Source organism: Aulostomus chinensis, chromosome 11 (genome assembly GCF_037954235.1).
Source record: "Aulostomus chinensis isolate RoL2024-O1b breed Wild chromosome 11, RoL_Achi_v1.0, whole genome shotgun sequence".
Taxonomy (NCBI): Eukaryota; Metazoa; Chordata; class Actinopteri; order Syngnathiformes; family Aulostomidae; genus Aulostomus; species Aulostomus chinensis.
Window position 1 is genome coordinate 3,241,617 of NC_141330.1, and position 23,992 is coordinate 3,265,608.

General features: G+C 46.0%; 2 protein-coding genes and 1 long non-coding RNA gene across 6 annotated transcripts in view; 2 read left to right on the top strand and 1 right to left on the bottom strand.

Annotated features, from left to right (window-relative positions):
- The window catches only part of vwde (von Willebrand factor D and EGF domains), a 33,135-nt gene extending 16,218 nt beyond the window's left edge, over positions 1-16,917 (top strand). For 3 of the 4 annotated variants that reach the window (XM_086217744.1, XM_086217745.1, XM_086217747.1), the window contains 26 exons: positions 619-708; positions 889-1,036; positions 2,075-2,289; positions 2,448-2,521; positions 2,658-2,931; positions 3,254-3,450; positions 4,525-5,396; positions 5,540-5,676; positions 5,994-6,158; positions 6,501-6,605; positions 7,411-7,525; positions 8,292-8,551; positions 8,714-8,933; positions 10,147-10,284; positions 10,437-10,619; positions 11,170-11,550; positions 12,204-12,299; positions 12,481-12,576; positions 12,668-12,763; positions 13,029-13,124; positions 13,498-13,593; positions 14,549-14,644; positions 14,736-14,831; positions 15,296-15,391; positions 15,856-15,953; positions 16,252-16,917. In XM_086217744.1, the coding sequence (XP_086073870.1) occupies positions 619-708; positions 889-1,036; positions 2,075-2,289; positions 2,448-2,521; positions 2,658-2,931; positions 3,254-3,450; positions 4,525-5,396; positions 5,540-5,676; positions 5,994-6,158; positions 6,501-6,605; positions 7,411-7,525; positions 8,292-8,551; positions 8,714-8,933; positions 10,147-10,284; positions 10,437-10,619; positions 11,170-11,550; positions 12,204-12,299; positions 12,481-12,576; positions 12,668-12,763; positions 13,029-13,124; positions 13,498-13,593; positions 14,549-14,644; positions 14,736-14,831; positions 15,296-15,391; positions 15,856-15,953; positions 16,252-16,266 (4,455 nt within the window). In that variant the 3' untranslated portion in view covers positions 16,267-16,917. The remainder of the gene's footprint in view (positions 1-618; positions 709-888; positions 1,037-2,074; positions 2,290-2,447; positions 2,522-2,657; positions 2,932-3,253; positions 3,451-4,524; positions 5,397-5,539; positions 5,677-5,993; positions 6,159-6,500; positions 6,606-7,410; positions 7,526-8,291; positions 8,552-8,713; positions 8,934-10,146; positions 10,285-10,436; positions 10,620-11,169; positions 11,551-12,203; positions 12,300-12,480; positions 12,577-12,667; positions 12,764-13,028; positions 13,125-13,497; positions 13,594-14,548; positions 14,645-14,735; positions 14,832-15,295; positions 15,392-15,855; positions 15,954-16,251) is intronic. The other variant, XM_086217746.1, reaches the window with a different exon arrangement.
- A 779-nt stretch (positions 16,918-17,696) lies between these two features.
- seraf (Schwann cell-specific EGF-like repeat autocrine factor) lies at positions 17,697-21,054 on the bottom strand. Its single transcript, XM_086217749.1, has 5 exons — positions 20,275-21,054; positions 19,870-19,965; positions 19,235-19,339; positions 18,277-18,372; positions 17,697-18,013 (listed from the first exon to the last, which is right to left on the bottom strand). Exons 1-5 carry the CDS (start codon positions 20,516-20,518, stop codon positions 17,901-17,903), a joined length of 654 nt encoding a protein of 217 aa, XP_086073875.1. The 5' UTR covers positions 20,519-21,054; the 3' UTR covers positions 17,697-17,900.
- LOC147252863 (uncharacterized) overlaps positions 20,132-23,992 on the top strand; it is a 38,990-nt gene continuing 35,129 nt past the window's right edge. The window contains exons 1-2 of the long non-coding RNA XR_015118482.1: positions 20,132-20,541; positions 23,479-23,628. This is a non-coding gene — a long non-coding RNA (uncharacterized LOC147252863). The remainder of the gene's footprint in view (positions 20,542-23,478; positions 23,629-23,992) is intronic.

The following is a 23,992-nucleotide window of genomic DNA, read 5'->3' on the forward strand; positions in this document are numbered from 1 at the left end:
TCTGTGTTCACTGGTTTAGAATATCTTGCAAAACAAAATGTGCAGGTCTTATTTGCTTGTTTGCTAAAGAACTCATTCTCTGCTTCAGTACAGTCTCCAGTGTAAAAATTAGGGGGAAGAGATCCAGGTTTTTGGTTGAGGCGAGCCAAACTGATGCTGCTGCCTGGGTCTACCTGCAGTATTTCAACTTTGTGAATGCTGATAGCTGACATCTATTCAGAGTTGCCGCTGGAGTTGTGTGCGGTGATGCTGTTCCAGGGGTTAGAGCCTGAGCTTTTGTGGCAAGTGGAACAAAAACACATTTAAGAGGGAAGGTCACCAAAGGATAAATCCATCTGGAAAAGATAAAGAACACATTGGAACAGTTCATGTCCAGTTTCAGTAAATATTTTGTGTTTTACTGTCAGTAGAGCATGTCAGATATTCTCTCGATACATCTGAGATGTTGGCTCTCTAGCTCTTTCAGAGAATCAGTATTAGATTAGCTTCCTCGCGTGATCATGATGGATTTTACATGTTACAATTGAAAAAAAGCAAATCAATAAAAACAGAGGCCTCTCTCTCTCTCTCTCTCTCTCTCTCTCTCTCTCTCTCTCTCTCTCTCTCTCTCTCTCTCAGATTTACTGCTCCGCCGCGAGCTTCTTCCTGGACTCGCCAGACGTCCGGGGAGCTTCTGTGGAAAGTCCAGAGTTCTTCGCTGGGATCAGGGTACGTTACTCTTTTACAACTCTTTCTATGACCTGTGTGTGTTGATGAAGAGCAAATGTTTGTATAATACCATACACGCATTAAGCTATCGAGTTAGAGAATCACTGTTACTTGTCCACAAGACAGATTTAAAACAATTTACCTTTCTTCGTGCTGAAGTTGTTTCACCCTTTTCGGCAGCTGAGTCCGGAGGTGAGCCGTGTACCTGAGGATGGGAAGCTGTACCAGTTGTTGATTGAGAGCACAGTTCCCATCCCATGTCTGGAAGAGTCCTCCTGGGCTGCAGAACAGTGTGCCATGTCCATGCAGCTCAGCACCAGCAGTCAAGGTGAGAGACACCACTTAATAACTGGTTGGTGGTAAGTTAAATAGGTTATTAGCCAGGGAAGCTAACGTTAATAGCTTACGGTAGCGGGAGCATCACTGCCACCCAGGTACTCCTGTTGCTTCTGGCTTGGTCCAGAATTCGTGCAGATACAATTTGCAGAGTCTGCAGGTGGGAAGCCACGTCAGGGTGTGTCCTGATGGTTGCACTAGCGCCTCCTCTGGTTGGCACGGGCGCATGTTCAGGGAACTAAGGAATAGTGGCATCATCCTGCGTCCTGCGTCCCCCAGTGAAGCTGCTGAACATCAGGTGAAAGGATGCGGAAAGGATGTGTTTTCATCTGAAAAATAAACATGTGGTCACTTAAGTTGTTAGCACATTTTTGTCTTGGTCACAACATCCAGGTCATAAGACAATCGAGCAGTACTTTCCTGCTATGTAAAGGCTGCAGTGTTGACAGTGCAGCACGGGAGGATGAACAAGACGTGTGCAGCACACACCTGCAACCTATCACGGCTAAAACATCACATCTACGCCCCCTCCAAGAGCTTTGGTGGATTCCTGCTTCCCCTGTTGATGGTCTGCTCGCCACTTTCAGTTCTGCAGCGCCCCCCTGCAGCATATATGATTACTGCATCTCAACATTTAGTGAAACATTTATGGATGACGAACAACAGCATAACTTCATTTACTATTTACATGTGAGTAGAGTATGTACACCCCAAAAGCAAGCGCAGCATAACATGTGCTTTATATGCTTAAAAGAGGACCCAAACTTGGAATAGACGCTGCAGTCCACTCAAGCGAAACGCCGCTAAAAGTGCCTGTTTTTGCTATCAACAGGCTCCAGCCGTTGCTGTTGGGGTCAGACAACATCATTGAGAGTGTTCCTGAAGGGAAAATCTCACCTATTTCCTTGCTGCTTGGTCAGAACAAGTAGTAGTGCTGTGCTTGGAAGCCTTTCTTTTAGACGCTGCTCTGAATCTGCTCAAAATAACAGATTGCCGTCATAAAAATTGAGCTTAAACTGTTGTGTTGCAGATGAGGGTTTGCTGGGTGCGGATCTGTCTCTGTCCTTCTGTGTGGTGGATCTGCCCAGGGGCCCCTGCAGGGATGGTGTATGTAGCCGGGCTGTGGTCCACTTTAGCCCCGTCACAGACTTCGTCAGAGACGGCAACAGGACGACTCAGATCTCTGTCAAACCCATCACCACACAGAACTTTGTCTGGAACGGATACTCACCAGAACCTGTTCAGGTAAATGGATCCACATCTTGACTCACCATGAGGTCCTTGAAGACCCTCTATTCAAATGTTTTGCTGTGGTTTTCCTAGTTTGACTCAGCTGTACATTCCTGCCCTTGGATACAAAGTGTTTTATTTAAGAAAAATTGAAGTGTGTCTGGTATTTTCAGATAATGGTGATGGATGTCCCCTCTGCCTACTGTTTCTCCTTCACTGATCCTCACATGATCACATTTGATGGCAGGTACTTCAGTTTACTGTCCTTCCACGACAGCAGAGTAACAGAAAAGTTACATTATAATGTCCACTGGTGTTTGCCCAGTTATGACGTGGCGGATATTCAGCGTAACTGTTATTATTCCCTTTTTTTGTTCCTACAGGCATTATGAAAACAACCAAATTGGCACCTTTGTTCTCTATAAGAGCAGCCAGTGGTCGTTTGAGGTCCACGTCCGACAGTGGGAGTGTGGAAGTGTGGTGCACGCCGCCTCATGCGTGTGCGGTTTTGTGGCAAGGGACGGCAGCGACGTTATCGCTTTTGACATGTGCAGTGGGGAAATGGGTGAAACCAAACCACACCTGACCGTCAGGAACAGAGACCTGGGCAAGAGCGGGATTCGCATCACAGAGTCCTACCAGGGACGCAAAGTCACCGTGAGTGAGGACGGCATGCCAGAAGTACTAGACAACACGTACAGTTGATTTAGACTTTCGCCACCTTGTGAATAACGCAAAAGGAAATAAAAATAAATGCCTTTTTTGGAAAAAAATAAAACACTTGTGCAATAAAAAAATGTTTGATTTGGTGAGAAGATTGGGCCTCATTCATGAAATGTTCTTAAGCACTAATGGACTTTTTAACCCTTCAGTTTGGTCAAACTGACGGGTCTGATGACTGTTTGTGACTTCCCCCTCTCGATGTCTATCTTGTACTTTTTTTCTTGTCTCCTTGCAATAACTCGGATGTCATTTGCAGATGACCTTCTCGTCCGGAGCATTTGTACGTGCCGACGTTTCTGACTGGGGAATGAGTCTGACGCTGAGGGCCCCCAGTTCGGACTGGAGCCACACTGAAGGCCTGTGTGGGACCTACGACGGGCAGCCCAACAACGACTTCCACTCAGCTGGGGGAGCAGCACTGGAGGATCTGCAGCATTTTATTTCTGAATGGAGGTCAGTTTTTCAGGGTTTCCTTTTGAGGCAGCTTTTTAAACCGCTGTGTCAGGCGTCAAGTTGCGTTCATGTCATGTGTTTGAGTCAAATCAGTCAGCTTCTCCTGAGGAGATACGGGCACAGTTTATGGGCACGACAGCAAGAAGCAGCGGTTTGTTCACAACAACGTCGGCTCCGGGAGAGGTTAGCGTTGATGCTGCTGCAGCAGCGGTTCTAGCAGAGAACATTTTTTTTAACCTATTCTATGTCTGTGTATACATTTTAGGCATAAAAGTTATCACTTGAAGCTTTCTGTCATCCGCTCTTAAGAGCCAAGGTTAGATGACCTGCGACACTGCACCAAACCCAGGAGCAACAAATACGTTCACATGTTGTGTAGTTTTCTCCTCTGATCCCAGTATTCACTGTGTGGTGTGAGCAAGTTTCTAACGTGATTTTTGAGCCACGCGACTCCCTTTGAAGTCGGCCCGAATTTTCCGTCTCATCGGGTGTCATTTTGCTGTGCAGTGCAGATGTAAGACGTGTGAATTTTTGTTTGACCTCATGCTCTTCTTTGGTCAAAGCAGAACTACGAGTCTTTCCCCTGACTTGGCTACATTGCCACATCGTGCCGATAGCAGACAGCGTGCTACGGAGACCCGTTATGTTATAAGAGGCAGGTTGGCCGAGCTGCAACTGCTTGATTAGTCCTCCTGCTCTGATCGTGACTCATCATCAACAACCTGCTCATTCAACCTCAACTAATCCTTCCTCGTTTTTCTTCTTCAAGCGCAAAACAACTTTGTTTGTTCTTTCAAATGAGGCGTTATTGACAGTTGTCATCAGATGCCCACCGTCAGACTGTGTGAGCTCATGAATATGTGAGCTTTGGCTTGACGTTGCACCTGTACAGTGTGCGTTGGGAGCATCGTTTCTTAAATTGAACAGTGTACGCCCAAATTCAGCAAGAGGGTCCAGAACCTAACTTGTGCTGCAGGGCTCTCTAGCAGGTGAATGTGAATTCAGCTCCTCTGTCAAATCTTTTGGGCCTCAGCATTTCATCTTCGCTGCTCTCTTTTTTGAATCTTCTGTTAGGCTCCCTCCAGCCACCAGCCTGTTTGACACGCTGCCATCATCTCCGCATGCACTCAGCCCCCGCAAGTTCTGCGTGAACTGTCAGGCAGAGCCTCACCACACGTCACCACGAGGTCAACCGCAACCGGCTTCATCCTCAGACTCCACCTGCTCTCAGCATGGCAATGTGAAACTGCCCAGTGTCATCCCCACTCTGGACGTCACCGCAGAATACATCAGCTCAGTAGAACTACTCACAAGAGAGGGGAATGAAAAACTACCTCCAGGCGTCCTAGGCCCAGACACTCAGCATGGAGGTGGGTATGCTAATCCACGTGGCTTCTCCAGGAGAGCCTCCAGGGAAGGAGCATCACCCCAGCATCAGCGGCACCGGGGCAGGAGGCAGTCCCACCGTTACATCTCTAGCTCCCCACACCAAAGCCTCAGCCAGTCGGACTTGGAGGGCTTCACCTACTTCTTCCCAGAAGACCATGAATCAGCAGTTCATCTAGGCTCCTCCCCAACATGGCCGACACCTTCTGGTGTGACCGAGCAGCAGGCCAGGGCTCAGTGCCAGCAGGCTGTGGCAAACTCCAGCATAGCGTTTGGCTGCCGGCGTCTTCTAGAAGACTCAATAGTCAGTCGTGTGGTTACCATGTGTGTTACTGACCTTCAGCTGAAGGACGACCTGGTATGGATCAATGCAACATTACCACTGCTGGAGAATGAGTGTGAGAGGAGACTCGTGGAGGAGAGGAAGAGCAGAGAAGAGTACCAGGATGTTCTGGCCATCCTGAAGTGTCCAAATTTGTGTAATGGGAACGGCCAGTGCTCCGAGTGGGGTTGCGTTTGCTTCCCAGGATTTGGTTCCTATGACTGCAGCGTGCTATCTGGTAAGTTACTAAATATACATGACCCACAACTCAGATGAAGCTGTAGATTGAGTTGAGTCTTTCCCTCCTCTTGCTTTCACTGGGGCCTCACAATAAAACCTGTCATTACGAGACGTGATTTGTCTGCACTTCTCTTGTTGAAGACCAGATCCCAGAGATCGCAGAGTTAGAGAAGGAGGGTCTGTGTGATGTGCGGCAGGGAGACTGCTCCACCGTCCAGGTCTACGGTCAAGGCTTTAAAGACTCCTACGAGCTCAAGTGTGAGTTTGTTAAAGAAAAGGTACTTTTCTGTTTTGTTTTTGTGCTCATTGCTCTTGGTTTTTGCGTGTTTTCTCTGGGAGTCACGGTGGCTCAGTGGTTAACACTGTTACCTCACATCAAAAGGGTGTCCAGGGTCCTTACCGCTCTCATGTGGTTGATGACCTCATGAGGAGTGGCAACGAATCACTTGTGTGGTTGATGACTGTTTTAATCTGTGTTGTCCTCTATTTTCTCTTGGTTTTAGTATGTTACTTTATCATCCTTCCCTGTTCTCAGAATTTAATTAAAATCTACTATTTCTCTCTCTCTCTCTTGCACCTCCTAAACTTCATCCAGTTTGTGGATGGAGAGTGGGTTCTTGATGAGCCCCAGTTTGTCCTGGCCACCTTTCTGGATGTGACTGCTATGGAGTGCCACCTCCCGCTGGAGGACCGTCTGGCTCCTGGAGACGTGGACCTGAAATCAGTGACAAACAGACCACTCGCCCGCTGGCAGCTCAAAGTGAGTAGGTCAATGTTCTTTCCCTGATCTGGTCAGTCTTTTATTTCTCTTTTATTTCACCCTCTCTTGTTTAGTCTCCATAGTACAGTACAGTACAGTATAGTACAGTACAGTACTTCACTACTACTCATTAAAATGAGTTGTTTACCTAAATGAAACAGTACAGTATGATGATATGGCAACTGTTGGATTTGGTAAATATGGGAACATTTATCATCAAGATTAAACAGTACTGTGGTACCAGCAGTATATATATATGTGTGTGTGTGTGTGTGTGTGTGTGTATTATAATGGTCCATTTACCTCAGTTATCAACTGTACTCACGTTCATCTTGATTGCAGGTTTCCAACGATGGCTACAGCTACAGCAACACCAAGATACTGACTCTGTATGATGGAGCCTGCCAGATCTGCAGCCTCAATACTGAAGTCCTCTGCACCCTCAGGGTAAGGTTATCATTTAACTACTGAAAACTTGATGAGGCGAATGCTCATCCAACTGCTTGTGCCTTTTGTTGATGTGAAATTCAACCAGAAATGTCCTCAGATCTGGAGAAATAAGAGGAAAGCAGTGTGGAGGTCTAAATTCTCTCAAATCATTCATTCCATTCAAGTGGTTTGGACTGGTACATTTTGGAAAAAGATTTGAATGATTGAATTCAGAGTATCACAAAAAAAAATCCCCCTTAAAAAAAGAATTGACGTCAGGTGCAGGACCAAGTGATGACAAAAACAACTTAATCGTGTGGCTTCCTCACCGAGTGACCTTTCACTTCGCTCCAGACACAGAAGAGGCGCGTTGGGCTCATGGGGCTCAACTTTGACCCTGGTTTCCTGGCTACATTTGTCTCAAGTGTGTGATGGAATTGAGTGTTTCTGAGATCCCTGAGTGACAATTTGAATGCGACTCACTTGGTGGAACCATGATAGGATCTGGGTTGCAGGTGCTGACAGATTCTTCTGGTCTGTTTTCAGACAGTTATGATAGCAATCTGAGCCTGGAAGTGTGCTTTTAGTGGGTGGAATATGACAGTAGCCAGTTGTCCCATCGGAGTCCATTAGAGCGCCCTGGGACTGCAGGCAGCAGCGACGGAATGCACAGCTTTGTTGGAGTGTTTCAACAAATGTGGCCTTGCTCCCCCGGTGGCGTGCTGCTTGTCATGAACCCGTGGGGTTCTCTGATGGAGGTCTGGCTCATGTTTGTGTGGAGGACAAATAAACATGCTTCTTATTTATTGTCTTTATGTCCCAGGAGAAGACCTGCAACATTGACGGCACATGTTACAGTGAGGGGGAGTCCAACCCCAGCAGCCCCTGCCTCACGTGTCGCCCCGACTCCTCCAAACACACCTGGTCCATCGCGGAGAGTATGTACACAACCACGTCAGGGTTTCCACTCTGGTCCGCCTCATAGGTGGCACATATTGTCATAAACACGGCTCCATGGAAACCAGTTCCAGTGATTCCTCCTCTGGAAGTGAGGTGAGAGCAGCTGGTTGTCACTCAGGGATCTGTGGAGGATTTGTCAGCGGCTCTCAGCAGACTGGAGTTGCTGAAGTTCCTCGAGTCCTCCGGCCCCTGATATGAGGACGTTTTTACACTTCATGCCCAGTCTCACTGCTGCAGCTGAAAGTAGGTCAGATGGTGAGCAGAGGTTCAGGAGTGCTTTTTGAGCTTGAACACGAGAGGTTATTTAAAGCATAATGAGATGTTGGTTATTATGATAAAAAAAACAAATTGTTAGTTCACGAATTGTAGTTTTGGGCCACACTTGCTGTTGCCTCTGGTGTTGTAAGTCACTGGGGAAGGGTCAGCTGATCGCCATGGCGATGACATCAACAAACGTTGTAGAATTTAGGTGGATGGAAACATTTTTTTGCAGATTGAAGGTCAGGTTGAAGTTTTATTTAGTCCACAAAACGCTTTCAACATGAAAAGTTGTCGCCATAATCTCACAAACAACCAAAGTGAGTGGAGACCATTTTGTTTTGGTAATATGGATCTAAAAATTTCATTCCGTGGTGTTGCGAAAGAGTCGTGAAATCCTAACCAGAACTCAGATGAAGCTGAAGGAAACTCTTTAGGGAACAGAGTTTGAACTGGCCTGTTGCACGTCTGTGTGTTTCCCAACAGAGAACGAGCCCCCGGTGCTGCAGTCTGAAGGGTCTTTTCGTCTCTGGTCCTTCCAGGGAGAGACTTTCATCTACCAGCTGCAAGCTCAGGACCCTGAAGGCTCAGCGGTGCTCTTCACTCTTGAATCGGGACCTGAAGGTGCTTCTCTCTCTCCAGCCGGCCTGCTGATGTGGAAGGCCACCGCCGAGCCCACTGACACACACACCGTCCAGTTTACTGTGAGGGATGACTGTCACACTGAGACCAGAGCCGCCGTGCAGGTAGAGCTGCGTTTATTCTTCTTCTCCTTCTTGCTTTGGCTCCCAAATGATATGCGTTTGCTTTTTCCTCCCACTAGAGGGGGCTATAGGACATTAGTTCTACATCACTTACTGATTCCGAGGAGATCTCCAAAGTTACAAAGGTATACTTTTCCTCCCCAGGTGTCCGTACGCCCCTGTGACTGTGTAAATGGCGCTTCCTGTGTAACCAACCTCAACCTCCCAGCGGGCAGCGGGGAATATGTGTGTGTGTGTGTCGAAGGGTTTAGAGGGGAGAGGTGTGAGGTGGACATTGATGACTGTAAACCAAACCCTTGCAGACTTGGACGCTGCATTGATGGCACCAACTCTTTCTCCTGTATCTGCCCAGCCGGGATGACAGGTAGACATCAAACCCCAGAAACAAATACACACGCGAGACAGACTTCACTCTGAAGGACGGTGGATGACAGGTTTTCACTGTAATTGTTGCCGAGAGGGATGACCACATTGGTACTGATGCCGATGCCAAATGAGACTGACAGCTCTCATTTTCCCTCCCTTGTTTTACCCTGGACTTCGTACGTCAGCAGGATTACACAACAACTTAAGGGTCGGTTAGTTTCAGATCCATTTAACATGGTGAGGTTTCTTTAAATAGCTCCTGGTGGAACGCCTCAAGTCTGAACTGAGGCCATTTGCTGTCAGTTACCTACGTTTTGTATACCAAGTTTTACACATGGAAACACAGAAGTCTAGATGCCACTTTACAGAGGAACCTAAATAAATTACAAAAGTTAAAGACGTGTTGGAACTCATAAAGATTCAATATTTCATCAAACAACAGATTAGATCATTGTAGTTCAATGCTAGAATAAGTGCCAGAGTGAGTTTAAAAGCAAGGAGCCACTCAGTCTGAAACATCTTTAACATGTACATGTACTGCCTCTTGAATGAGAATTACTTCTTCAGGACAAGCTGACACTACAACTTCCTGCACCCTTCACGTCTCATCCCATCTGGCTGGAATCACTTCCAGAGTTGACTAAAACTGGACTTGTCGACATCGTAGCGAGTTAATTTTCTGAATCCTACACCAAGCGAGGGAGCTATCGATAAATCAGTGCTGAATATCAAAAGTTGTTATTAAAAATACCATTTTGTTTACTGCATTTGTGTGTGTGTGTGTGTGTGTGTGTGTGTGTGTGTGTGTGTGTGTGTATTAGAGAAGCACACTGCTAATTTAATGTAGATCGTTTCATCTCAGTTGTCATATTCAGGGAATTAATAATAATAATGTAATGAATTAATAACAGTTTGAATCATTCCTGCTTTTCTTTTTTTCGTGCTTTTTCTACTCCTGTTACAGGAGGGTAGATGTGGATGAAGTGTAGTGATTGTTCAATTGTGAGTTGAGTGTGTTTGTGTGTTAATTTTCTACTTCACACTCGGGTCTCAGTTGAAAAGGAGATTTGTGACTGGCTGATGAAGTCGAGTCTTTCTGTAGACACAGTAAAGGACGCACACTTGTGTTTTATTTGTTCGTAATATCTGAACGTGTCTTTGCAGTTGTGTGGCGAGTTGTGTCTTCATGTTGTGTCATATTGTGTTCCCAGGCCGTACGTGTCGAGACGATACAGACGAGTGTGTTTCTCAGCCCTGTTTCCCCGGAGTCGCCTGTAACAACACTTTTGGCTCCTTCGTCTGTGGAGGCTGCCCGCAAGGTTACCGTGGTGACGGAAGGAGCTGCACTCGTAAGTCCTCTACTGCGTTTAAATGGTTAAATACTGCACATCTACTGCTAATTCAGAAGCGCTGGAAGCATTTGTAGGTTTATGTCATAGTTATTTATAGGTACAGTACTTAGCAGTTTGGCTGAAGTTTATTCTGATCCTTTTGTCTCCAGTCAAAGCGGCGGCCACACCACACGTTTCATTGAGGCCCAAACCCTCTGGCGCCTCCCCGTGCACTAAAAGGCCGTGTCACCGGGGGGTTCAGTGTTTCGAGAGCCCCCACGTGTCTGCGGGCTTCGTCTGTGGACCTTGTCCTCCCGGTCTCCATGGAAACGGACTAATTTGCACAACAGCAGGTGAGAGAGGAGCAGTGGCGATCAAATTGTTGAGCAGGCAGACTTTGATTTGCAATTTCTTTTTTTTTTTCTTTTACAGAACTGGACTTTAGTGTTCCAGGGAGTCCTGTTTGCAGGGTCCAAAGACCAGACTAGAGAGTTTTAGTGCTGATGAAGCTTGCTAGGAAGATAGAGCTGAGGTTGATGAACAGTCGATTGGATGATCTGATGATGTCATCGAGAATAGCAATCATAGAGGACAATAGAAACACCCCTCCTTCATGGCAATTTTATTGCTACCTTTTTATTGAATCTTTTTAAGTTGTAATGGTCATTTTGATGGCTGGGGTTTGTGGCGCTTGTAAACTGGGTTTACTGCTAGCTGCATCTAATATTGTGTCCATCCCATTCATATGAATTAAGATGGAAAACTATTAGGGACAGGTTTTAATAACTGCGGTAAATCTGAATTAGCGAGGATGCTAACACGACCGGGACGCTATCTCACTCAGCTCATTAAATAACTGTGTAGTATTTTAAGCCGTATCCTCTAACTTCCAGTGTTTTACAGGTCAGGGGACAGTCGCTAGTGGAGCAGATGGACACATTCATAACACCAGATTAAATTCCAGCAGGGAAATGACCCCCCCATCTTCATCGTCCCCCACCTCACCTGGACTACCGCCAGACAGGAGGACCAGACCAGATGCCACCATCTCTAGTGTCAGGCGAGTTTCTTCCACAGCCCAGAACCAAACCAGAGGCCAGCCAAGGGGTGTGGAGCTGACCCCTGACCTATCTACAGGGGTCAGATGGGGGTTACCGTCACACCATGTGACCTGCGCTGACTCTCCCTGCTTTCCTGGAGTCCAGTGTGAACCCACCATCAGAGGGTCCTTCAGGTGTGGCCGTTGCCCGTACGGCTACACTGGAGATGGAGTCATATGTAAAGGTAGAGTCTTTTTTATTGAGCAGGCTAATTTGAAATTGTCCAATCAAGGCTAGCAGCTAGCTATAGCCTCCCTAAAATAGCCTCCGGAGTGCTGAGGAGTGACTGGACGCCACAGTGACACTTCCTCACCTCCTGAGACACAAAGTGGCAACGGACAGGTGCTAGCTGATTAGCATGCTAACTTCAGTGGGCATTGCTGCAAAACAATGCATGAAATAACACAGAATTAAATAAAAACTGCCATTTTGAAAAGATATTTTGATCTTTTTTGTGTGTTTTGGCATAATATTTGAAACTGTAAGAGATACTTCACCCAAACACTCAGTCGTCATCGACTCAGCCTCATGCTGATGGGAGGTTGGGCATTTTTTTTTGGTCCTCAAAACACTACTGGAGTTGCAGAGGAAAAAGTGTTGCAGTAAACTCCCAAACAACTGAGGTGAACAGAGACCAACTTTCACACATTACAAAAAAAACAAAAAAGATGTCACATTATTTTGAAATCCATAACTGATGTTGTGTTTTTATTTCATTTTTGGGGGGGGGGGGGGGGGGTAACACCAGTGTTTCTACACACACACACACACACACACACACACACACACACACACACACACACACACCTGCAGTGAGCCTGTTTTCTCCTGCCTCAGCTGTGTGCAGGTATCAGTGTGGCAGGAACATGGAATGCACTCTTCCCAACACCTGCGCCTGCAAAGATGGCTACACCGGATACAACTGTCATATAGGTGAAATGCTGACACGGTGTGATTTAAAAAAAAAAATTTTTTTTATTATTTTTGGGCTACAATTCTTGAAAGAAGCCTGTAGCTCATCTTTGGAGTTCTCTTCACACGTTCATGATCAGTACCTCTTACGTCGCCTCAGAGCTTTTGCCATCTTGAACTCAGTGAGTCTTTTCCCTCTCAGCCGTGTGCCGACCAGACTGCAAGAACCAGGGAAAGTGTGTGAAACCGAATGAGTGTGAGTGTCCTCCCGGCTACAGCGGACCCACCTGTGAGGAAGGTAACAGAACTTACATTATTGAGCTGTCTGCCACACACACAGACATTACCCCGCCAATAGGGATGACTGTGTTTGTGTATCGCTGTGTTAGCGAGCTGCGAGCCGTCGTGCCAGCATGGAGGCACCTGTCTGGCCAGAAACCTGTGTACCTGCCCCTACGGCTACGTGGGACCCAGATGTGAAATCAGTGAGATTTTTATTATTATTATTATTATTTTTGTATCTGTGTGTGTAGAATTCAGTCACATGATCATGTGTGACGCTGACACGAGGTTTGTCTTCTTGAGACAACGGCTACATCGACCTGCAATATCAAGAAAACACACTAAATCATTTTAGTAATGATTTCTTTTCATCACAACGGCTCATTTGTTTATGGTTTTGAGTTTATATATTTGACAAAATGTAGGTACATTCAGAATTGTGAATTTCTCTCTCTCTCTCTCTCTCAGTGGTGTGCAACAGGCACTGTGAAAATGGTGGCGAGTGTGTTTCTCCCGATGTCTGCAAATGCAGAGCTGGCTGGTACGGACCGACGTGCAACTCAGGTACAGCAAGAGGGCTGCAGCTAACGCGCCGCTACAGCGTTCCTCTGTGTCACTCCTCCCCTCACAATTAACTCAGACCTCGTATTCACAGCTGTGTAGTGATGGATAGTGGATGAGACAGCACCACCAAAGTCACATCTTAACCAGTAGCAGATAATTTCAATATGCAAAATATACTCTTCAGTATTTCTTGACAAAAGGGGACATAGTCTATAAGCAAGCCCCTTCCCCTTCCTTGATATGTGGCTTTGTCTTGTATTATTAGACTAACTTACTAGGTTAGATCTGACTTTCAGCAGTGATAAAAATGGCCAACCTGCTCAGACAGATTCATTCTAAGTTCTATTTTGTATTTGTCACCTTCCACCCTCAGCTGTGTGTAACCCCGTGTGTCTGAACGGAGGGACCTGTATCAAACCCAATATCTGCGCCTGCCCCAGTGGATTCTACGGTTCTCAGTGTCAAATCGGTGAGAAAAAGATTAACTCGCATTTTCCCGCTCTCTCATCTTAGAGAAAACAACCTTTCTCTTTGCTGTGGAGAGGTTCCTGTACGCTCCAATAATCAGGGTCAGTCTATGTTTGTGCTGAATATGATTTTTGACAGACGGATGTGAGGAAGCACATCCTTCTTGCAAACCCGCCTCGGTCTGTTCCTCTGTCGTTAATTATTCATTGATTTTCCAAAGTTTTAGCCCACATTCATTAAAGGGGAATCACTGTGCTTCAAAGACTTGCAAAAGCTGGAGGGATTTCCTTCGTCCAGGTTTTACAGAGAATATGTCCCCTGTTTGTCTACGCCGGGTTTCAGGGACCAGAATGTGCAGGAGAGAAACTAAATTCCACGTTAGCCGCTGACCTGCGCACGCTAGCATGTTCAAAATAACGGTGCTAACATGCTAACGTTGCAGCAGATGTAAAGTTTTCATTGTACGCTGAATTTAACCGAGCCAAAGTCACAAAGTTACACCTCTTAAAAACAACAAAACTAAGAATGTGTTTCGTTATCCTTTGTTATGCAAAAGTAAAACTACAAATGAGGTGTTAAAAGCGCGGCGGTTCTAGCCTTAGTGGTCGTAGTGGCCGTCGCAGTAAAATTAATGGTACAACTTCCTGGACCTGAACTGCCATGGTGTTTGACACTGAAAATAATAATACTGCAGTATATTGGCTTATAATAACATTTTGGTTGTACATCTACATGACACTCATTTTATAATTATGTCAACCTTCAAAGGTATTCCAGCGAAGGAATTATTTCTTTGAGCCAAGAAATCCTCCAAAATCCTTTGTTTCCTCCCAGGAAAAAAAAAGAAGTGAAATTTCAATTTGACTTCTCTGAATTTCAGGCACAGCGGAGGTTTAGCAGTGCTGTGTGTGATTTAAAGCTCCTGAAGTGATTTATTCCTGTTGAATGTCCTTCAGCTGTGTGCAGTCCTCCCTGCAAGAACGGAGGTCACTGCATGAGAAACAACGTGTGTTCCTGCCCTGAAGGCTACACAGGAAAAAGGTGTCAGAAGAGTAAGTGGAGCCAGCACACGTGTTCGAACCGTCCGATGATCATGATTGGTGTCACGGCACAAAAACCGACGGTGGTTCAAATGTGTTCTAGGTGTGTGTGAGCCGATGTGCATGAACAAAGGCAAGTGTGTGGGACCCAACACGTGCTCCTGCGCCTCAGGGTGGAGGGGGGCGAGGTGCAACATCCGTGAGTCACTCCTGTCTTTATGGTTACACGTTTGGTTTAAAAATAAAGTCTGAAATAGGTCTTTTTCTCCGTAAGCTTGAGTTGATTTTAGCCTCGTTACTGCATCCAGTGTTGCTATCAAAGGTCTTGCAAATGATAATAATTTCCCCACTGTAACGTGGTCAACTGGGGTGTGACATCACTCACAGTTCACAATATTAACCCTGTAATCACAGTGGGCTGGCATGAATACGTTGCTAGTGCGCTGCCTGACTCGGGTACTGCTACTATGACCCGGTCCAGGTTGGATGGATGTGTTTGTGATAGATGTTCAGCCCTGCCTGCCTGTAAGTGCGAGGTCTGATGTCGTGTCCACTTTGATGTCCTCTTTTTGACGCGTTTCTCTTCGGTGCGTGCAGCGTCAGTGAGACGTTGTCAGTTTAGTGGATCCTCCTTTTCAGCTTCCGTTTCTCTTCTCTCTGTAGCGGTCTGTCTGCAAAAGTGTAAAAATGGCGGCGAGTGTGTGGGACCGAACACCTGTCACTGTCCTGTCGGGTGGGAGGGCCTCCAGTGTCAAACACGTGAGTCGTCCACCTGCAGTAAGAGCTGATGACGAGGCCGCCGCTCTGTCCGTGACTTATTCAAGGACAGCAATAAAACATCATCGCATCACTTAGAGAATAAAAACAAATTCCAACAGACAGATATTTTAAGTTATACTGTAATATTACTGCTCTTCTGTTCCTGTCAAGTATTTCCATTCCTCTGTTTCCTCTTTCCTTTTTGAATTATCGTTCACCGCAAATATATATTTTTATTAAGTTATACAACAAAGGAACTTCATCTTACAGGGTGATTCTTGTGCGGCTGGTATTCAGGACCAAGACTTCAATGTTTTGCACGTTTGACGTTCTGAGATTATGACAGGAGGCGTTCCAGTTCCCCTTTTGATGTCATCAGTTAAATAAAAGCTGTGATTTAGTCGCTGGTGTGAAAGGAGGGAGAGGACGTTCTAACAGACTCCTCCCACCTGGACCTCTTCTAGCGGTGTGTAAACAGCGGTGCCTGAACGGAGGAAGGTGCGTCCTGCCTGACTACTGCCACTGTCGGAAAGGTTTCAGAGGTCTCACCTGTGCGGCAAAGGTCAGTAAAGGTCACACGTGAGACACAGTAAATGGCTTTGTATAAAAAAGGAATGGCATCAGCCACGCCTGAGAGAGTATAGATGAGATTTGTTCAAACGACACAATAAAAACGCCATGAGAATGAATGAACAAAACGTATGTCACAGATCCTGCCCTAAAAGGAGCTGGAAGAAGCCTGCATAAGTACACATACACGTGCAGTATAAAGTGTACGCAGTACATGCGTATACACAAATACTTCTGTGTTTGTATGGAACAGAAGAATTGGTTTGACTTTACGTTTTTCACCTTCGCAGGCAACACAGGCGTGACGGAAAACGAAAGAGGCCGCACAATGCAAGAGAGCTCCAATCATCTGTGTGTGTGTGTGTGTGTGTGTGTGTGCGCTTGTGAGGGTGCGTGCGCTTGTGTGTGTGTGTGTGTGTGTTGCCTTTGTGCACATTTGAACGCGAAGAGAGGGACTTGATGTATTGCACTTGTCTTGTTGTCCCTGTGTATCACTACCTCAAGGTAACACATCTTTTAAACGTACCTGCAGTGTTTAGAGACAATTTGGTTACTGATGAAGTTTTATGTAAAAGAAGTCCTTGACAAACTGGCATTGATGACTCATCACTTATCACCAGCAAGCTCTCAGTGTCTGTTGTTTTTTCACAATGTGGTCAAATCTTAGTCCGGTTAAACGAACTGACGTGCACTGCGTGTTGAGAAAAACACAAATACTTTACGAGTGATGCCTAATTTAGTTGGTGCACATCGGTTTTAGACGGCCAACAGTGACCAGAATATGATGCAGCTGTTCGGTTTCCTTTCGTGCCGTCATGAATCTGTAGTTCTCGTCATTTGTCTCCAGTGTGTCAACACCGAGGTTGCGGTCTTTTGAGAGTCAGAGCAGTTTTCTTTCAATACGGTTCATCCACACTTTGGCACATCTAACCTGATGAAATAAACATTATTATTTCTGGGGGTTTTATTTATTTAATTATTTATTTTGTTGTTGTTGTTGTTGTTGGATCGAGCTTTGATATTGCACACCATCCTACACTTTTATCCATTTAAAGGCGTGATATAAACGTTCAAACTGAAATTAGCAGCAGCGCGTGAAGAAGCAACGGTTTTGGCGCCGTGTCAGAGACGTCGTTGCTTCGTTTTACAGATGTTTACGGGTTGGCAGTCTTGGCAGCTCGCGGCATGTGACAGAAACACTTGCCTCCGTCGCTCAAAGTACATGGAGGATTGACATTTGCTTTGAAAATATGAGCTGAATCTTGCACAGAGGCGCAGACTGATGCTGCATTGTAGTGCAAATATCACTTCCCGTGTCCTCAAGGTGGCGCCAGAGATCTCACGCATTATGTTAGTGTCACACGGAGGCAATACTGTGCAGTTTTAATGAAAGCCAAGTGTTTGTTCCAGCAGGGCCTGCTTCTTATGACGACTGCGGAGTCCAGAACAAGTTTCCTCTTTGATGGCAAAATATCAGACATGGCTGCGTCACCATGGCAACACAGCTTCACAATAACTCTCAGTCTTCGCGGTTATCCATCACCAAGTTCCTCAGGGGTTTCTGGCCAAATCTGAGATAGATCCGGTACACCCAGGAGGAGGAGGAGCAGGAGGAGATCAGCCTCGTCCCTGGGGGGTCTGCAGCCCCCCCACGTCAGCTGGACGTCAGTTTCATAGTTGGAACTCTGCTGACAGTCAAAACACCACTGAAAACATGCGCCGATGGATGATCTCGGTTTGGATTTGACAGTTCTTAAATATAGCACCTTTAATTACAGTAGGGTACATGTTTACACAGTCAAATTAACAAACTTTCTTAGCAAAGAACGACAGATAAAATGGCTTGAAACCAAAGTAAAAACTGCTGATGTTCAGCTGAATCAAAGCAATTGTCCTCATGGGCGTTCGGCTCCCGTTTGGGCCTCAGTGCCCTTTGACACTAGTGGGATTTCTTCCTCTCTTCACAGCGGGGGCCGTAGAAGGGGGGGCGACAGCGGCATTTGTCGGGAGAAATGCACTTCCCTCCGTTCAGGCAGGACTGGGTGCACACGGCTACAGCCAAGACACAGACGGGAGGTTTTATTTGTTTGTAAAACTGGAGACAGAAGACGATAAACCCTAACACCCCGACTCCCAGCATCCAGGGGCAGAGGTGAGAGGAGTTTCCACATCTGGAAAAACACTGAGGTGAAAACCTTCCTCAGCAGAGACACCAAGATAATTTATGTTCTTGGCAGACGTTACCGGTGACACCGCTCCTCCGGGTTCGTGTATTCTAGGGTGCAAGTGTGTGTTTGGAGGCGGTTGGAGCTCACCGGTATGACAGGCTCCCCCCAGCCAGCCCTCAGGACAGCTGCAGATGCCTGGAGCTACACACGCTCCCCCGTTGCTGCAGCCTTGTGGACAGATCGCTGCATGGAGAACAAGTCACAGAGAGACACATTAAGAAGGTGGGACGAGGGGGAGGGGGAGGGGGGCTGCAGCCCTCAAAACAGTGAGTCTGACTCATCACATCCCAGCCACACAATCCGAAAACATAAAACTGAAGGGTTTTGGCGGCCGACGCTCTCGTACCTGTCGACACCTGCTGGATGCGCGCAAGCAACAAGTTGATGAAATTATTGTTAAACACTTTTGAGACTGACGAGCTCATTCCTGACCGGAAAACGCAACCTTTAGTCATATAAAAAAAATAAATAAATAAAGATTAAGACGAGCTCACGCACTTTCTCTCTACCTCGTTAATTTGACTCTCTTCAAATCTCATCCCAGAGAACGACTTTATCATTTAGTCTGACATGATATTTAGTCTTTTGGATGAATCCAGTAGCTCTGCCGTCGGTCTGCGTGAGTTTGATTTGATATTTTGGACTTTTTAATCTCAATATTTGTAAGTATAATCGTTTGTCATAATTTAGCACAAGTAACTCAAGGGATGATGTCACCAGAGAACATCAGACTCCTCCCACCTCCACCATGGCAGGAGCTTCTAGCCCCACTGGGTCCAGCCTGGGAGACCCCTGCCCAGAGATGGCTGCTCAGGATCACTGCGGCTGTCAACCAGGTCAACCTGAGCAGCTCCGCCCCTCCGAGACGTGACTCTCAAGTCAACGCTGCCATTCGCAAGCTGTCAGACTTTTACAACCACTAAGAGGCGACCTGAGGGTTGCCGCCCCTGGTGACATCATCGTAGAACCTGGGAGATACTTGAAGTACTGCTGATGTTGTGTTCGTAAGTGGGACACACACACACACACACACACACACACACACCCTCCTGGCATCTTGAGCCGGTCCAGCTCGAGGGGCAGATACACTTGGCCACTCCGTTGACGGCGTTGCACTCCCCTCCGTTCCAACATCCCCCGTCACACGTCACTGCCGGAGACACAAACCACACCCATCAGCCTCAGCGGTGAGGAGTTCAAGGGACCCCAGAGTGTTTACAGCTTTGTGGATTCCCCAAGAGACTGAAAAATACCCCCCCCCCCCCACACACACACACACACCTCCCATTGCAGTTACACCTGCTGACACCAGGGCTGAGGGGGTCACCTCCAGTTTTTATGATGTCTGTTTGATGTCTTGACATTTGTACTTTTACTCCAGGATTTACTGCAGTTCTGTTCCATCACCAGCAGGATCAGCTGCTCCCCGTGGAAAAGGACTTCATATCCCTGTGATGGAACGTGTGCATGCAATATTTTGGTAGTTCTACTACTGCCAAGAAATAAATACTCTGATTATTACTCCCTTAAAGTTGTCAGGCATCCCGTGTGGAAGTCCGCCGTCCACATCAAGTAACCAGTGAGTGAGGAGTAGAAATAAATGTAGTGGAGTAAAGAGAACAGTATTTGAAGTATATAAACAATACAAATACTTCATAACATTCCAGCAGGGCCGCTTACCTTTGTGACAGTATCTCCCTCCGTATCCGGGGGGGCATCTGCATTTTCCAGGCCGGAGACACACTCCTCCGTTCTTACACTTGGGAAAACAGTTGGCTGCGTTCACACAGCGAAACCCGGGTCAGTTGGACGCACTGCACTTCAATCGTGTACTAAGAAGTCGTTTCACACTGATAAAGACGGAAGTTAACGATCCTTATGATTTAAATCTTTTTTTAAAGTTTTTTTCATGAAATGTGATGATTTCACAGGCGACTGAACACACACAAGACTTTGACTCAGTTTGTACACTTGTTTACTACGTCTGAGTACATGTACTCAGAATGTCAGATACTCATTTGTTCATTTTCTTCACCTCCACACCTGAAGAGAAAAAGACAACAAAAAAAAGAGTTGTAACGTCACCATACTGGCAGGTCTCCCCCTCGTAGCCCCGGGAGCAGAAGCAGGTGTTGTTACGGATGCAGATTCCTGCGTGTTGGCACGGAGGGTCGCACTTCGCTTTGGGGTCGAACACGAAACCCACCGCGACACCCCGGGGCGCGTCGGAGCGCGCGGAGCACACACCGGACAGCATGACCACGAGCGAGGCGAGGAGAACCGAGCAGCCGAGGACAGCCGAGGACCCGAGGCCCGGGGAGCCCGCCATCGTCTCTAAGTCTCCGGGAACTGGTAGGAAGAGGAGTAGAAAGTAGAAGGTCTCCAACTCAGTACCGTGACCCTTCCACGGCACCCCCGGCAGCAGTGACGCTACCGCTTGGGTTGGTGGTGGGGAGAGCGGGAGGGGCTGAGCCGGGCCGGGCGGGGAGGGTCCTGGTGCCGGGGTTGGTTGGCCGGACAGTGGAGGATGGGAGGAAGATTTGAAATTGGCCGTATTAGACGCAGAGAACGAGTAAAATGTTTGTCGCCGCCTAAAACAACTAAAATATCGAAGGTTTTTAACAAAGATATTCTTGCCAAAATGGCTGCATTGGCATGCTAGCTGCGTTAGCTGGCTGTAACATACTAGCTAGCAACAGCGATGAATCTTTAACACTTGTGTTTTTTGTGTCACATGTCAAATGTATATTCATGTTGACGTTTATATAACAATTTTTTAATACTTAATAACATCTCCAGCTCAGGTGAGTGAACATGTTTTTCTCCCCTTTATACATTTAATGGTCAAAATTGAAAAAAGAAAAAAAACAACCTGTCCAATTTTCTCAGGTTTAATAACGTAAAGCTGTGCTGTGTGTTCATATACATCGCAATATGTTACAAATACTTTGAGAAAAAAATAGTGTAAGTATTTTAACACCAAACTTCCTCTTTTCAATTTTTTCAAAACATTTTGAATATTTAAGCACTCATCCTGCACAGTGTGTCCCACTTTCGCATCCAATCAGAAGGCTTTGCCCCGCCCACATCCATCAGGTGACGCTCTGCAGCCCTTTAAATCTTCCTCCCGCAGACTTTATGTGGCTTAATCAGGTGCATTTGTTAGCACGGAGCTAACAAAAGATTTAGCAGGCTCAACTAGTTGGGGTGTGTGTGCGCTCAACATTCAGGCGATGACTCTACCAGACACACATTAATATCGCTGCTCCGACAGTCACAGAGTTTTCAAGACTCAAAGCTGTGGGATTGTATCGTACCTGGCAGCGGCAGCTTGTTGAGATTTATATCTTATAAAATAAATGTCTCCGGCTCTGGGAATTTAACAAGTCTCGTGTGTTCCGTCGACGGTTCCGATCGAGCAGCAGCAGCTGCAGCAGATTTTTCAGAGCCAAATCTTTTTGCCCACTTGTCAGGCTTCACTTTCTTAATGAATATTAATGAGTTCCACCATCAAAACAGACATTTCCCGTACGCCTGTAAAGGTCAGTGCAGCAGCGGGTCAAAGTTCATCAGATGTGAATCTTGAAGGCCGGCAAACTCCATATTTGCATTTTGATCTCAGTTTAAAATGAACTTTTCACACTTTATTATTCGTAACGTATCCATCATTTTATCAGTTTTAGTTTTCTTATTGTCTGCTCATTATTATTCTAACCTTTTATATCTTGTTTTGTGTTTTTTTAATCTCTTTGCCTTTAATCTTGCAAAACACTTGGTAACATTTTTGAAAAGTGCCTTATGAATGGTGAGTAGTAGTTAGGGTTGCCAACCGTCCCGTATTCAAGCTAAAAGAGGCACATGCGCATCAAATACAGGGTGTTCCGGCTAATACGGGACGGTCGGCAACCCTAGTAGTAGTAGTACTAGTAGTAGAAGTAATATTAGTATGTCTTTGAACATGCAAAGCACTGAACCCTACTGCTCACTACCATCATCTCCCACGACTAAATTGTTCACAAAAAAAAATTCCCTTCACTTCCAAAATCTGAGAAGCAGACAGACAGACACACTCACACACGGGTTAATTAAAAAAAAAAAAGTTTAATTGTTGCTTGCTTAAATAAAACTACCTGCATGTTTATTGTGGTTTGGGTGACCTGAGCCTTGAATGCTTTTGCTAACAGGGCTAAAGATACTGTGTAGTGACGATGTCATTGTTGATGTTGATGCTGTTGGAATTCTCGTGTGTTTGCATGGTTGAGAGTTGGAGAATACACACAGCAGCTGACAGGTAGGGACAAGCTTTGGTCCATATTGACCTAGATTATTGTGTTGGAGAGATTCTAGATGTAGAGCGCATGTGGAAAAGCCATTTCCTTCCTCCCGGTGAGAGGAAGTGCTGGGTCTATATGAACCACGGGTGAGGGGAAGGTCTGCTTTAATGGCAATAACACAGCCCAACCGCGCCTGCTCCCCTGGACCTCCGTACATGAAAACTGCTGGCAGCGCTGCTCTCACGCTGGATTATGAGTTCAGATTTTCACAAACATTTCTGTATTCTGGTTATCGCGAATTTCACCGTCCGGGATTTCCCAACAAAATGCTGTGAATGATCTGTGTCTGAAATCAAAATCTGACAATTATTCTTTGTACCGACCACGGCAGGGAAGTCGTTCCAGGTCACACCTTCCTCATTTAATTCATTGCATCCTTTATTTTATATAAATACGCTTGTGCTTTATGTCTTTTTTTCAGATTTTATTTTAACTTTTTCACATGTCATGTGACCCAGGGACTCCAAATCAGTAACAGATATTAGTACTAGACAGGAAGAGATGGCAGGCATCTTTTTGCATTTTTCTCTCTGCTTATTTTATGTTAATGTTTTAGTGCAAAATGCATTTTTCATATCGTGCCATTTATTTTCTTCAATAGCTTCCATGCATGTGACATAGGGACTCAGTACCAAATATTACTACTAGATAGGGAAGTATATTATCGTACTGGAGACTGCTGATGTGAGAATAATTAAGAAATTAGAGTCGTAAAGTAAGGTGAAGATAGTTGTCAAAATGTAGAAAGGCTGTAACGTAGTTTCCCTTGTCTGTTAATAATCAAACTGTATCAATCTGTCTCTGGTTTGGGTCGATATTTTCCACATGCAGTACAGTAAGAAAATCTAATCCCAGCCAACAAAATGTCAGGGAGACTAAAGAAACTGATGGTAATTTCTGGTTGTGTGTGTGTGTGTGTGTGTGTGTGTGTGTGTGTGTGTGTGTTCCCGTGTAGCTTCGGTCCAAACCACTGAGCTGGATCTCATAGAGGAAATGAAGTGGTGTGTCAATGAGTCCAACAGATGTGATCACACCACAAAGCACTGGAGGCGCCCCGTGTTTGAAGCTCCAGAGCGGAGACATGCTCAGAGTGGCGAGTGCTGAAGTAAGTTTCTGGCCACTCGAGAGTGAAATGTGACGTTGAAGGTCAAACTCTCGATGAGGCCCGAGCAGCCATTTACTTTCAAAACCAACAGACCAAAGCAACATGACTTTATATGCTAGTTTTATGCTTAGTTTTTTTCAACAGCCCAGGGTTGGTCTCTCTCTCTCCCTCTCACCTCCCCTTCTCCTCTTCTATGGAATCTCTACTGCCCTCTGGTGGTGGGGAAGATGGTGGTGGTGCTGGGGCTATTTGGACTTTAGTCATGTGGTGTCACTCCACTGATAATTCGAATGATTATAGACTTCCATCCATCCATTTTCTAGACTAATCATCCGCGCATGATGGGGGTGGGGATGGAGACGGA

Excerpts from the sequence above, each read along its gene's own strand:
- seraf (XM_086217749.1), bottom strand. The coding sequence starts at position 20,518 with ATGGCGGGCTCCCCGGGCCTCGGGTCCTCGGCTGTCCTCGGCTGCTCG. Across the intron at positions 19,340-19,869 it reads AGGGAGATACTGTCACAAAG|TGACGTGTGACGGGGGATGT; the intron begins GTAAGCGGCCCT and ends TGTCTCCGGCAG. Across the intron at positions 18,373-19,234 it reads CGGCTCAAGATGCCAGGAGG|CGATCTGTCCACAAGGCTGC; the intron begins GTGTGTGTGTGT and ends TTCTCCATGCAG.